The 15,211-nt window shown below is 37.5% G+C and overlaps 1 protein-coding gene across 1 annotated transcript; it reads left to right on the top strand.

Moving 5' to 3' along the window:
* Positions 1-249: 249 nt before the first annotated feature.
* On the top strand, positions 250-14,591 carry LOC122446722 (gastric triacylglycerol lipase). The gene is made up of 10 exons (XM_043477220.1): positions 250-313; positions 3,699-3,807; positions 4,022-4,139; positions 5,163-5,361; positions 6,448-6,557; positions 8,801-8,937; positions 10,786-10,932; positions 12,116-12,187; positions 12,600-12,671; positions 14,223-14,591. Exons 2-10 carry the CDS (start codon positions 3,706-3,708, stop codon positions 14,457-14,459), a joined length of 1,194 nt encoding a protein of 397 aa, XP_043333155.1. The 5' UTR covers positions 250-313; positions 3,699-3,705; the 3' UTR covers positions 14,460-14,591.
* The last annotated feature ends 620 nt before the right edge of the window (positions 14,592-15,211 follow it).

The following is a 15,211-nucleotide window of genomic DNA, read 5'->3' as shown; positions in this document are numbered from 1 at the left end:
AACAAGGAAGCAGGAGACAGAATTTCAGCAGGTGATAAATCAAAAAGAATGAATCTCTAAGGATGTTTTGGAACTATATCCTTTTGCGGGTTTACCATTTATGTAATATTTGACTTGCTGTTTGGCAAATATTGGAGTTCACTGGAAATGCAGTGACTGCATATTTTTGGGAAAGGTCACCCAAAACATACACATGTACACCTACCTATATCTATATATATATATATAGACATATAGTGAGAGAGAGAAGGGCAAAGAGAGTTAGGTTTTTCATGTACCTTCAAGAAACAAGAAGGCATTCAGTTTGGTGACAGTGAGTATGACTCTCTGGTGTTATAAAGTTTATTTAATATACTTCAAAAGTAATGTATCTATATGTGAAATTTATTTCTATCTTAAAAAATATAATTTTCCATTGAACTTTTAAACCTTGATTATATGCATATAAATTTTTTCTAGGAGATTTCTTCTTTTTCTCCTTCTTTGGGGCTTGATTTCATGATTTGGGAAAAGAAAGAGCAAGCAATGCTCTGAATGTGTAACAGGAACAGGCCATATGTCCACTGGGCTCTGTCTCCTCACTGTATAGTTTCTAACTTGAAATAAAACCTGACTGATCTAACACAGGTAGAATGGTACTCTATTCACAATCTCTATGAGAAGTAATAGGAGTTTGGAAAAATATTCAGTTTTTATTAACAATGTTTGTGGGGTCTTCTGGAAAATTTCACTTATTTTAGCAATTCAAATGATATTCAAGGAATGTCTAGTGTTTATAGCTATCAGAAAAAAACAGCTTAGGTTCCTCACAGTTACCTGTCTTGGTATCCTATGGATGTCATTCTCTTTGGTTCTCTCTTTCTCATCTCTAATTGTTTCCTTCCCTCTGCCTTCTCTCCTAGGCTACCTCTATCATTAAAACCTGAAAGCTTTGAATTAAACTCTATACTGCCTTGGTCAAGAGAACATACACAAATTCATTTCTTTAGGAAAAAATAACCCTAATAAACCTTGAAGAGATTCATGTAGTGAATGAGATAGAATGTTTATTTTAATTTTTGATAAAAGATAAAGGGACATAGGTAGCTCTTAAGAATAGTAGGGTCATTTATTTTTTATTTAATTTAGCTGTTAGTACATATATGATTTCTAATAAGTGAAAGTTACTCAGTTGTGTCTGATTCTTTGTGACCCCATGGACTATACAGTCCATGGAACTCTTCAGGCCAGAATACTGGAATGGGTAGCCTTTCCCTTCTCCAGGGGATCTTCCCAACCCAGGGATTGAACCCAGGTCTCCCCCATTGCAGGCAGATTCTTTGCTAGCAGAGCCACAAGGGAAGCCCACTTATTAGAAATCACTTATGGAGCTAACAAAGAGTTAGGTTTGAAAAGTACTGCTAATAGTATGATTAATTTTCATTTATTGAGCAACAAATGCTTATGGAGCCAAGGTTTGAACAGTATGCTCTGTAGCTACCTTGTTTGCCAGTCATCCTTTTGTTTGACTAAGTCTAAAGCCTTAGCTTACCTATGGGATTTTAAGAGCAAGCAAGCAAGCCCTGAGTCGACCTGAAGTGAAAGGGACTGAGAAATGCATGGACGGTACAGGCAAGAGAGCAAGCAGAGAGTTGGTACCACTGGACTATCACTAGCTTGTACGTTCCTTGAAGGCAGCGAACATGCCATTCCTTCATGTGTTCCTTGGGCTACTATTGTTTGTTTTTTTGTCAAATGATCATGTCACGTTTAGAGCAGAAGACTGCAGCTGTGGAAACTACAGCCATATTTGGATATGATGTATTTGAACAGAGCATAGGGGAAAATATTAAGTCTGAAACTGAAAAAATTACATGGTTGCAAATGGAACACAATGGAGCATTTGCAAGGTAGGGGTGGCAGCAGGGTTATGTTAGCTCAGGCATCCCTTGGGAAAAGTATTCATTAGGAAAGGGGAAGAGTTGATGGCCATCTTTGCAATAGGAATGGAGAGGAATCAGGACACCTGAAGTTAAAAACAGAGCAGTGGTTATTGATTGTCATATTTATCATGTGAGGTACAGTGGGTGAACAGAAGAGCTATTAAGTGGGTCATCTTTGAATCCAGATGTTTTATTTTCTTTTCTTTTCATTTTTATTAGTTGGAGGCTAATTGCTTTACAATATTGTAGTGGTTTTTGCCATACATTGACATGAATCAGCCATGGATTTACATGTGTCCCCATCCCAATCCCCCCCCCACCTCCCTCCCCATCCCATCCCTCTGGGTCTTCCAGTGCACCAGCCCTGAGCACTTGTCTCATGCATCCAACGTGGGCTGGTGATCTGTTTCGCCATAGATAATATACATGCTGTTCTTTCGCAACATCCCACCCTCACCTTCTCCCACAGAGTTCAAAAGTCTGTTCTGTACATCTGTGTCTCTTTTTCTGTTTTGCATATAGGGGTATCGTTACCATCTTTCTAAATTCCATATATATGTGTTAGTATGCTGTATTGGTCTTTATCTTTCTGGCTTACTTCACTCTGTATAATGGGCTCCAGCTTCATCCATCTCATTAGAACTGATTCAAATGAATTCTTTTTAACGGCTGAGTAATATTCCATGGTGTATATGTACCACAGCTTCCTTATCCATTCATCTGCTGGTGGGCATCTAGGTTGCTTCCATGTCCTGGCTATTATAAACAGTGCTGCAATGAACATTGGGATGCACGTGTCTCTTTCAGGAGAACAGTGTGGAGATTCCTTAAAAAACTGGAAATAGAACTGCCATATGACCCAGCAATCCCACTCCTGGGCATACACAGTGAGGAATCCAGATACTTTAAAACGATAACATAAAAATTTATCTGTATTGTCAATGTTTGAGTAACATTTGGTCTGCCATTTTGAGGGAATTAAAGCAAGTTTTTACATACAAAACAGACAGACTTCCTTGTTTTATTCACAGTTTCAAGAACGACAACCATTCTGAGTGTTCCCTTTCTCTCCCTTTTCTGACAGATGGTGTATCATTTTCTTAGGGCTGCTGGAGCAATGTGCCACAAGTGGGATGCTTAAAATAACAGAAAATTGTTATCTTGCATTTGTGGAATATGTAAATCTAAAGTCAAGGAGTTTGAAGGGCTATGCTCTCTCCAGAACATATAAAGAAATCTTTCAATGTCTCTTCCTAGATTTTGGTAGTTTGCCAGTAATCTCTTTTGCCCGTTGGCTTCCATTCTCTCTGCCTTCACATGGCCATCTTCTTAGAAGAAGACCATTCATAGAGGATTAAGTGTTCACCCTACTCCTGGATGGCCTCATCTTAACTTAAATTTCATCTAATAACTCTACTTCCAAATGCAGTGACATTCAGAGGTATTGAGGACTTCAATATATCTATGTTTGGGGTGTCAGTGGGAGACCAACTCAAACCATAGCAGATGGTAAATAGCAAATATCTACAAGGGTAGGTTGATAAAATGTCCTTTGGAAAACTAGAATCATGTACAAAACTGAATAACTTACCAGAATAGCAGAAGTACTATAAAAATCTTCTAATTGACAAAGTGATGAGAAACAGGAGAACTATATGACAGATAAGGTAGTAAGTGAAAAATATGTGAAGAAAAGAGCAAAGCAGCTCAATATCATGACTTCATGTTATATTGTAATATTTACCACATGATGCAATAAGTTTTTTCCCCTAATAGGTTGAAAATGTGGTGGCTACTTGTAACAGTGTGTTTCATCCACATGTCTGGAAATGCATTTTGTTTACTTGGAAAAATTGCTGAGAACCCTGAAGCCAGTATGAATGTTGTAAGTTATTCATATCACTAATATTTTAAAAACAACACTTCCAAAGATACTGATGCTATTTGCTCTCATTAATTCTTTTAAAATGCATTTTATTATAAAGCTTGAAATATTTCTTCCTCAAATATATGTTAACAATCTGTAAGAAGTTTTATGATAGGAATCATAAAAATGGCCCAGTAAACTCATGAAGCTAATTTTTTTTTCCTCCATTCAGAGTCAGATGATTTCCTACTGGGGCTACCCAAGTGAGATGCATAAAGTTATAACTTCGGATGGCTATATCCTTCAGGTCTATCGGATTCCTCATGGAAAGAATGATGCCAATCGTTTAGGTAGGACTGGTTGTTGTTCAGTCACTAAGTTGCGCTCCACTCTTTTGCAATCCCATGGACTGTAGCCTGCCTGGGTCCTCTGTCCAAGGAGTATCCTGGCAAGAATATTGAAGTGGGTTGCCACTTCCTTCTCCAGGGGATCTTCCCCACCCAGGAACTGAACTCACACCTCCTGTGTTGGCAGGAAGATTCTTTACCACTGACTCACCAGGGAAGCTTGGGGGGGACTGGAATGAGGGAAAAAGATGAGTGTCTTGAATCTTGAATCAAATACATTCCAGTCAAATGTATTCTAATTATAGAACATGAGATTAAGCTACTCCCAGGGAAAGAAAAATCCTTGAACCACCTTGGACTTCTGAGATTAAGCTGAGGGTCTGAGTGACACCAGATTTACATTGGCTTCAATGATGCCCACACTGGCCCATGATTTTAGTTTGTTGTGCTGGGTGGGAACTCAGAGTCCCTGAATAGCAGACCCACTTAATTAACATTATGCTGAATTTCCTTATGATATAATTTTTCAATAGCTTTTTGAGTTTAATTGGCATACAACCAACTGCACACAATTTAAAGTATACAGGTGCACACATTGTCATCTGAGGAACTATCACGGCAATTAAGATAACAATTTTTAAAATATTCGCCTCACCAAGCAAATTTATTTAATTCTGCTGCTGCTACTTCTAAGTCGCTTCAGTCGTGTACAACTCTGTGAGACCCCATAGACAGCAGCCCACCAGGCTCCCCCGTCCCTGGGATTCTCCAGGCAAGAACACTGGAGTGGGTTGCCATTTCCTTCTCCAATGCGTGAAAGTGAAAAGTGATAGTGAAGTTGCTCAGTCGTTTCTGACTCTTAGCGACCGCATGGACCGCCACCTACCAGGCTCCTCCATCCATGGGATTTTCCAGGCAAGAGTACTGAAGTGGGGTGCCATTGCCTTTTCCTATTTAATTTTAGTTTTCCTGTATTTATGTTTATCTGAGAATAAGTAGTGAGTTTATAATAATTTTCTTCTTTAGGTCAGAGACCTGTTGTGTTTCTGCAGCATGGTCTTCTTGGATCAGCCACAAACTGGATTTCCAACCTGCCCAGCAACAGCCTGGGCTTCCTGCTGGCAGATGCTGGTTATGATGTGTGGCTGGGGAACAGCAGAGGAAACACCTGGGCCCAGGAACATTTATACTATTCAACAGACTCCCCTGAATTCTGGGATTTCAGGTAAAGAAAGAGAGAATTAAAAATAAATATTGAGTTAAAAATCATCAGTATTCACTGTTCCAATCCAGTCATGTCTTAACAAGTCACACTTCAAGTAGGAGAAGAAGGAAGTCCTTTGATTCTAATCTACCTTTAGATTTTTCATACACCTCATTCCAAGGGTAGTTTTCCTCCTAACTGTGATCCCAGTGCCCACTATTACGAGATTCCCTGAATCTGCTTTTCTACCAGGATTGAGCAAAATGAATAAGCAAGGAAATTTGTTGCCCTCAGCATATTCTAAAGGAACATCCATATGGATTTAAACCCAGCTGGTGTTCATGGACATCTCTCATCAGCAATAATAAAGTGGAGGGGGAGACAATGAAATTTAGACACCATGGAGAGATTATCAAAGATTTTTCTCCTACTGGCCTTCTTGTGCCTTATTTCTGGGAATTACTAGTGGAAGTGGAGAACAGAAGAGAAGTTGGTTGATGAAGCTGAGGCACAAAGGTCCTCTAAAAATACTAGGAACTGAAGGGAAGTTCATCTGTCCCAAGTGTAGTGAGGAAGAGGAAGACCGAGAGGAGAGGAGGCTAGAGATGCTGACATGCCCGGATCAGGGTGGGCTGTGTAGGTCATGGTGAGGGCCTTGGAGCTCATTCTGAGTGTAATGAGAAGCCTCTGAAAGGTTTTAACAGGGGAGGGGCATAGCCTATTTTAATTTTCAAAAAATTATTCTGGATAACTTGTTAAGAATAAAATAGAGAAATTATTCCTATTACATGGTAGTAGAACGCTAAGTACAAGTCATTATTAAATCTGACAATCAGGTTCAGGGATGGAAGTAGTCCCCAACTACAAATACTTTGGTGTTTCAAATTGGATAAAACTGCAGATATCATACTGTGCTATAGAAATAATATCAGCCCTTTACAGGAAGTCACCCCCAAAGAGCCCCTGACACTCAAATAGTCTGTAAGCAGCAATATTTAGAGCATCCAGTTTTCTATTTTTCAAAGGAAGCTTTAGCTTAAATAGGTTTGACTTGTGGAAATTATAACAAAGATGTGTATTTAGTTAATTTTGTCTTTTTCTTTACAGCTTTGATGAAATGGCTGAATATGACCTTCCATCCACAATTGATTTCATCTTAAAGAGAACAGGACAGGAGAAGCTACACTATGTTGGCCATTCCCAAGGCACCACCATTGGTAGGTAAAAGCAATTAGCAAGTAGTGTAGTTCATATAGATCCTTTTCCAGTGATCATGCAGGCATGTTGGTCTTCATGCTTGCTAATTGCTTTCCATTCATTATATAATGCAATGTTTAAAACAGCCCTCTGTTATAAGGCCATTATTATTCCTATTGCATGTATAGGCAAACTATATAGTGGGTGAAGAAATAGTTCGTGTAAGTGATAACTTAGTTATTATAAGTAGGGTAGCTCAGATCCCAGTTCAAGCAATCTGATACCAAACCAGTGCCGTGAACCCTTGTACCACATGGTCTCTGGTTAGTTTATTTCTTTCAGTCAACCCTATTTATAGGTCTCATATAACATATCCTAAGGATACAGCAAAAAAGTGAATAGTTTAAAATCTCTGTCTTTTTACTACTAATAGTCTAGCAGGTGGAGGCAGAGAAAAAGATAAGTAAAATACATATGATGCTAGATAATGGTAGCATTTTTCTATGAAGAGAAAAATAAATCAGCGAGTCACTTTGGGGAGTATCAGAGGGGTGCTTATGACTGACTCCTATGCTTTTATACAGAACATGCTGGACATAGCTTAACCTTTTCTCAGTGATACAGGGTTATAAAATTATTGCACTTAGCTGAAATGCAGAAATTTCCTTAAGATTTATTGAGGTAAATAGAACATTATGTCCTGATAGAAAATAACTCCAAGCTACTGCCCTTTTGAGTATTTAAATTTTGAACATTTCCGTTCTTCTTACTCACCAGTGGACAGTTCGTCATCGTGTCACCACACTCATAAATTTCAGGAAGTTGTTTCTTCTGCCTTCTAATTTACGTCAATCTGCTGTGTACATGAAGTTTAGTTAAGTATCCTCGATAGAATTGCATCTAAAATGGGATTAGGCTTCTTTTGAGACGTTGCCTGTCCTGACCCTCGATGGACCCACTGCCACCCACTGTCAGCAGTGTTACTGCTAACACTCCAGCGGGAGGGACTGACTCTCCTTGCGAATGATTCCTGCCTACTCTGGGTGACCCGCTGGCTCTTATATTCAGAGTTAGGAAGCCAGGTAAAGAACTCCTTGACAAACACAGTGCTGTTGGATAGAATGTTCTTTCAGTGAGATAGGCTGGATATTACTGAGTTGCATAAACCTGAAAAGTGGGTTTGTTTTTTTTTTCCGCTTTATTTAAGTTTTGCACATCTGAAAAGTTTTGTTTCAAGCTGTTCTTAAGTCTAGTCAACATGCCATTATTAACAGTAAGGAGAGATTGTCCTATGAAATTCAACTGTAAAGAATTTAAGTTAATAATTCTTTGATTAGAACCCAGTCTATTTATATGCTACTGTTCATGAAAACAATTAAAAGCAGATAGGGGCTGAGAATATTGTATACAAATATTGGAATTATCTCAGCTACTCATTTTTTAAGTATTACTATGTGACTAGTTCCTGGTAAATATTTTACATGATTCAACTTAATTATTTTCTAAACAACCTAAGGAAGTATTCATCATTATACCTATTTTTAGATGAGGAAACTAAAACTTTTAGAGTTTAGGTGTCTTTTCCAAGGTCACAAAGCTAATAAACCACAGGACTAAGTTTCAAACTCTGTTTTGACACATTTCAAATTTGTGCTTTAACCTTTCCACTTATATACCTTACTCATGTTAAATGTTAATTATCTCATTGTTATAAGATGATATAATTTTAAGCTGAACCAAACCTGCTGTAATATAAATTATAACACTTTTATTACCACGGGATTATTCTAAAGTTGGCCTGGTTTCAAAAGTCAGATAAAAGAGTTAAACGTAACTTTGGAAAAGTTCTAACCTCATGTCCAGGGCTTCCCAGGTGGCTCAGTCGTAAAAAATCTTCCGGCCAAATGGGAGATGTGAGTCAGATCCCTGGGTTGGGAAAATCCCATGGAGAAGGAAATGGCAGCCCACTCCAGCATTCTTACTAGGGAAATCCCTTGGACAGAGAAGCCTGGCGGGTCCCAGCACATGGGATCGCAAGAGTCAGACACGACTTAGCAACTAAACAACAGCAAACCTCATGTCCCCAGAGAGAATCTATGAAAACAAAATATACTAAAATCTGACCATTTTGTTGATTTCAGGTTGTCCCAGATGGCACCCTTAGTAAGTCCAAAGTAATGATGTCATACTTGTAAAACACATTCACGCACATACACACACACACACATCCCTACCTTTACACATATTCCTTGTTCTGTTTCAGGTTTTATCGCCTTTTCTACCAATCCCACACTGGCTGAAAAAATCAAAGTCTTCTATGCATTAGCCCCAGTTGCCACAGTGAAGTACACCCAAAGCCTCTTTAACAAACTTGCACTTATTCCTCACTTCCTCTTCAAGGTATGTGATTCCCTTTAACTGAATCTAAGATATTGAATTGTTTGTGGATTTCAAAGTGATAGAAAGAGAACAAACAGCTGGTGGACCATCAAGTTTATATCCAAGAATGGAAATGAATGTGTTTATACTATATCTTGAATAGCACTGACCATGTTCGAATCCCCATTATAGTTTAAGAGATCCCCACTTTTTTTAAATTCTCCATTTCTTTGTGTGGTAGCAACACCTGGGAGCGTTTTTGCTCCTTCATGGGTATTTCTTTACCAAGTATCACCACAAGTCTTCAAGGCTGTGTTTCCACCCTCAGCCTGGGGAAGAGGAGCTAAAAGCAACACAAAAAAATCAAATAAGATACCTAAACTACCCAGTCCATGAAAAGTGGGAAGAGGAAGAACAGGAAAGAAAGGGAAGGGAAAGGAAAAGGAGAGAAAGAGTAAGACAGCAGCGGTGAAGTAAAGCAAGAACTTGGAGACCCCGAATCAAATACCCTTGGTTTTCCAAGTCTTATTCCTAAGAAGTCTTCTCTCTTTAAATAGGGATTTCGTAGGGTAGTAGAATAGATTTCAATAAACTGTAGATATTATGTAGGCATACATGTCAGGGATTTAATAATCTTTCCTTTATCCAAAGTTTAATCACCAACTTCTCCCACCCCCTAAAACCAACACACACAAACACACACACACACACACTCCTTTAGGAGAACAGTTTGCCTCAGGCTACAAAATTTAATAATGCCATCTTTTTCTATGGTTGTGCGCTATTCATATTTTTTTTCACTTAGGTGTGTGCTATTCATTTTTTTCTCACTGAACTAACACAGATGTCTAAAACCTAAAAGATTTTTACCTGCAACTATATTTGTAAAACTTTTACTCAAAATGTAAAATTGTTATGACCCTGAATATATTTACTGGCTGCACTGATTCAGAACATGTTTACTTTTTACTTATACTCAGAATTTCTGACAGGCAGTGTAGAGAGGGGATTAAAAAAAAAAAAAAAAAAAAAGCATTAGACCTTAAGTCAAAATCTTGAGGCTTGGATCAGGATTCTAGCTGCAATCCAGTTCTCACTAGACCAGGACCCTGACTATTTATTAGCCTTTTGTTCTCTTGTATAAAATGGGGATGACAGAGTACAAACTACCAGTAATAAATAAATAAATCACATGGATATAATGTCCAGAAGAGAGAAAATGGTCAATAGTTTATAGTAGCTTTGTATGTGTATAATTTTGAAACTTTGGGTGTAATTTTGAAAATATGGAGTCACTAAGTCATATAACTGAAACTAATATAATATTGTAAGTCAACTATACTTCAATAAAAAATAAATAAAATAAAATCGTGGTAGCAAAGTGTCAACCTTCCTGAAGAACAATCAGGGTGAGTCCTTTCAGTTATTAAGCTACCAAACCTCTTTGTCTTTTTAATGTTTTCATGAAAATATGGCTTGAAGTCATCCTTTTCCCTGCTGATTTTTTGTCATTTATTGCTGAAATCACACATCTTGGAACTTAGTTTTGATACTCTACAATGTTGTTTTATGATTTAATCCCGTAGCTCCTATTACCCAACTAGACTGTACCTCTTTACGCATTACACTTCATCAGCCAGTACAGTTCTCAATGCAACAATAAATATCCAGTATTCATATATGCCCCGTCCATTCCACATCTTTATCATGGGGATTCAATGAAAGAAAGTATTTAAACTTCCTAAGACAACATATAGAAATATTGAAATAGACATTATAATATCTATTTCTGCAGTAAACTAGACAAATTAAGAAATCTTTTCTGCAGCTTGTTGTTTGCAAATCTGTAATGATGCTTTTATTTTTCAGATTATATTTGGTAACAAAATGTTCTACCCACACAATGTTTTTGAGCAATTTCTTGGTGTTGAAGTGTGCTCCCGTGAGACACTGGATGTCCTTTGTAAGAATGCCTTGTTTGCCATTACTGGAGTTGACAATAAAAACTTTAACATGGTTTGTATGCCCTGAAATTTCTATTCTGATTATTTTGAGCAACACTATTAATTCCTTGTCTTATAATCACTTAAGAATGGTACTTTATTAGAAATAGGAGTCACTTCAAAATTCTGTCCAATATGCAGATAAGCCCAAGAGAAATCACAAGTCATGGCCCCTAGTTTTATAGCCTCCAGGTTCTTTCCATCACCTCATTGTGCCCTGAGGTAAACAGCTTGTAGAAAAAACAGAAACAGAAAATTCGCTACTCACTTCTGATCACCTGAAAATTGGTGTGACATTTAGATTCTGTGAGGTGAGGTACTGAACCATGTTGTCAGGTTCCTCTCTAGGAAAAATATGTCTAGATATTGGATAAATATAATTTAAAATATTTTGATGCTGACAGTCAACCCTATACACTTTTCAAAACTTCTTTCAGAACAACTTTTTATGTAAAATCTTGTCCATACTCTTTACCTTCTATTTCATTTGCTTTGCACCAAGTGGATGTTTAAAAACACATACAACATAATGCAGTATTGAAAAGAAGTTAAAAATATGGATTCAGGTTAAAAGCATAATTCAGCTCCTAATTTTGCAACACACTTGAACTCCTTCATTTTGATTCCTTATCCATGGAATGAGTCGTCGTGAAGAGTAAATAAGCCAACATATGTAAAGTAGGACTGTGCTCAGTCATGTTGGATTCTTTGCAGTCCCATGGACTGTAGCCCGTCAGGTTCCTCTGCCCATAGAATCTCCCAGGCAAGAATACTGGAGTGGGTTGCCACTTTGTATCCCAGGGGATCTTCCTGACCCAGGGATTGAACCTGTGTCTTGTGTCTCCTGCACTGACAGGCAGATTCCTTACCATTAGTGCCACCTGGAAAGCCCCAACATGTGTAGCTCATAGAACAAAACAATCTAGCTCATAGTATATCACATTTTTCATGTTTTGTATTATCCATTGACAACTATTCTCACTCAAAATTGTTTAGTTCAGTTATACATCCTTGAAATTAGTCCATTAGTCAGAGTTTGCAAGCCATAAAGTGATGTACGACTCTTTTGCTCATATCCTGCCAGTAATGCTGCTGGTAAAACTTGATATGGATCAGATAAATTTAAGTCTTAGGTGTTTTTAAGAAACTGAACGTATATCTAAGTGTGTCTGTGTGCTTATGTGTTTTCTTTCTAGAGTCGCTTAGATGTGTATATAGCACATAATCCAGCAGGAACTTCCGTTCAAAACACCCTCCACTGGAGACAGGTATCATTTCAAGCTGTTAAAACTTTCTTGTGGGCCTTAACCATCACCAATCTACATAAAGCAAAGTCTTAAAATAGTCTGTCAAAGGTTCCTAGCAGGGAATTTTTCTGGCATGGGACTACCAGGTGAAATGATCAATCCATGTGAATGAAAATCCTTTAAATAGGTGCTTTGGGTAGGAAGAAATAAATGATTTTCATGACTTGAGTGGCAAGAAAAATTATTTCAAGCAGAGCTGCATTTAAACTTGAATCAATTGTTCTGAAGGATTAATAGTCTTTATTCTTGGAATGAGAAAAAAATAAATAATATTTAAATTTAAAGTAAATTACTTGGAAATGTTGGTATGTTATTATTCACATAGCCAAGTAATTTTTTAGAATTTCTTAGTGTTTTTATTTCTCTCCATTAGGCTGTTAAGTCTGGGAAATTCCAAGCTTTTGACTGGGGAGCCCCATTTCAGAACCTAATGCATTATCATCAGGTAAGCATCTTAAGTAGCAGTTATTCACATTTTGAAAGACGAAGATATGAAAGGCTAAAGATGAAATTGCAATAACTTTATATGCATTTTCCAAAGTCAGGTTGCTGTCCAGACCTCACAAGTCTGTCTAATGCCACGAGGGGTGATGAGTTCTGGAAGTTTCTTATTGCAGTCGTGCGGTACCTTGAGGGCAGCTTGAATGAGGACAGACACTGGAGCATGAAGGCCCAGGGGAAGAATCAGGAACCATCAGCGCCTCAGATGCTGCCTTTGTCCTGGGCGCTTAACACTAGTAACCAGACTCCATCCTGGGCGGGGAAGGGGGTGAAACACCCACTCCCAACTCCATGCTCCCTGCAACCAAGCCAAACACAGCTCAGGATGGTTTCAGCTAACTGGGGAAGTGATGATAATTTAAGATCCAGAAGCTGGTTCTGGAAAACACTTCTAACAGTGGCATATGAGTGAAGAAAAGTGGGTTTATTTTCATGGATATTCTCCACACTTTTCCCTTCTGTCTAACATATAAAGGAGCGTAATAAAGTATCAAAATACTACAAAAAAATTACATATAATAAAACATTTCTTTGTGAATTGGTTATTACATAAGGGTAAAGAAATTTTAATGTATTGAATCAGAATTCTTGAGAATGTCATCTTTAAAAACTAACAAAGTTTCTGTGAACAGAGGGAAAATTCGTAGTGATTTTCTTGTCCCATTGGTCTGCGTTATGAATGTCTTTAAAATCTGTGTGAACGGTGATTTTATTGAAATGGGGCAACTGATAGATTTTCTAAGAATTTGAACCTATATTTAGTAAAAATCAGGCAAGTATTTAAAATACAACTCATTTAACCAACTGACTACCTTTCCAATGACTATACTGGGAAGTCAGACAAAGTAAAAATAAATGACTTATGTCATTTTGAGACACTTATACCTTTTGAGTCTTTAAATTCTTAAGATTTAATTATGAAACTGGGTCATGCCACTTATAACAACAAGGATGGACCTTGACAATATTATGCTAAATGAAATAAGTTATTCATGCACAGATAAATATTATATGATCTCACTTAAATGGGGAATCTAAAACATAAAAAAAACTGGAACTAATAGATAGAGAAAACAGATTGGTGGTTGCTAGAGGCATGGGCAAAATGGATTAAGGTGGTCAACAAGTATGAACTTCCAGTCATAAAATAAGTAAGACCTGGAGATGCAATTACACTGTGGAGACTATAGTTACTAATACTGTACTGTACATTTGAAACTTAAAAGACATTAAATCTTAAAAATTCTCTCTTTCTCTCTCTATATATATGTAAAACTGCACACAGTGGTTAGATGTTAACTAGATTTTTTGTTGTCATCATTTCACAATGTATACATGTGTGGAATCACTGCTGTGCCTTTGCAACAAATATAGTGTTATATATAAATTATATCTCAATTTTTTTAGGTGATATCTGATTTACCCACTGAATAAGTATTGAGTTTAAAGTGCATTTACTTATGAAAATTCTGATTGCTTTCCTCTTGTGTTTTAGCCCACACCTCCAATCTACAATTTAACCGCCATGAATGTCCCAATTGCAGTATGGAGTGGTGGCAATGACCTGTTGGCTGACCCTCAGGATGTTTATCTTTTGCTTTCAAAGCTCTCTAATCTCATTTACCACAAGGAAATTCCAAATTACAATCACTTGGACTTCATCTGGGCAATGGATGCACCTCAAGAAGTTTACAATGAAATTGTTTCTTTAATGGCAGAAGACAAAAAGTAGTTTTGGGATTAGAGAATTATTCATTTACTTTTTCCAAAATAGTTTCTTCTCTCCCACATGATTTCTGTACTGTTTTAAATGCAATGCTTCTTTCTGTAATGTTGACTTTCAAAATATATTAGCATCAACAAACTTTTCATTGGTCATTTTTAATTGAAAAAAAAAAAGCTTAAAATTATTTTTTCACTTGGAAATGTATCTAGAAACTCTTGAGAGACTGTGATCTCAGGGTGGTGAAACTTCTCTTTCAATCCTCCCACTCGGGTTTCTTCGGGTTTCTTCTAAACTCCAGGTAGACAATGAGCCTTGAATCATGAGTATTGCCAAGAGACAGTCCTGGGGTTGACTACTGATGCCTCTTTGGCACACTTGGAGATTGAGTAGATTGTTTTCTATCATCTTCTGTTGCTAAAGTTTAGTCTCTTCATTTGTGCAGTGGGGCTATCACTTGCTCTTTTGACTGTTACACTCAATGAAAAAGCAAAGTAGACTGTAAGTTGAATTGAGATCAGCTCACTTTCCCTTTCTAGAGAGAAAAGAACATAGGTAGGTTAGGAAGCAACTGGCAACTCCAGTTCAGGAACTTGGGCAGTAATGGATTTCTTAACCTCAATATTGTTGATGTTTTCGGACAGATTTCTTTTTATTGTCCTGGGCATTCTAGGATATTTAACACCATCCCTAGGTTCTACTCACCAGATGCCTTGAGTACACACCCTCCCTGAGTTGTGCCTCATATAGACCTCTTACTT

The sequence above is a fragment of the Cervus canadensis genome, chromosome 8 (genome assembly GCF_019320065.1).
Source record: "Cervus canadensis isolate Bull #8, Minnesota chromosome 8, ASM1932006v1, whole genome shotgun sequence".
NCBI lineage: Eukaryota > Metazoa > Chordata > Mammalia > Artiodactyla > Cervidae > Cervus > Cervus canadensis.
Note: the sequence above shows the minus strand (reverse complement) of the source record. Positions and strands in the feature narration are given on the sequence as shown.

Excerpts from the sequence above, each read along its gene's own strand:
- LOC122446722 (XM_043477220.1), top strand. The coding sequence starts at position 3,706 with ATGTGGTGGCTACTTGTAACAGTGTGTTTCATCCACATGTCTGGAAAT. Across the intron at positions 4,140-5,162 it reads GAATGATGCCAATCGTTTAG|GTCAGAGACCTGTTGTGTTT; the intron begins GTAGGACTGGTT and ends TTTCTTCTTTAG. Across the intron at positions 8,938-10,785 it reads TTCCTCACTTCCTCTTCAAG|ATTATATTTGGTAACAAAAT; the intron begins GTATGTGATTCC and ends TTTATTTTTCAG.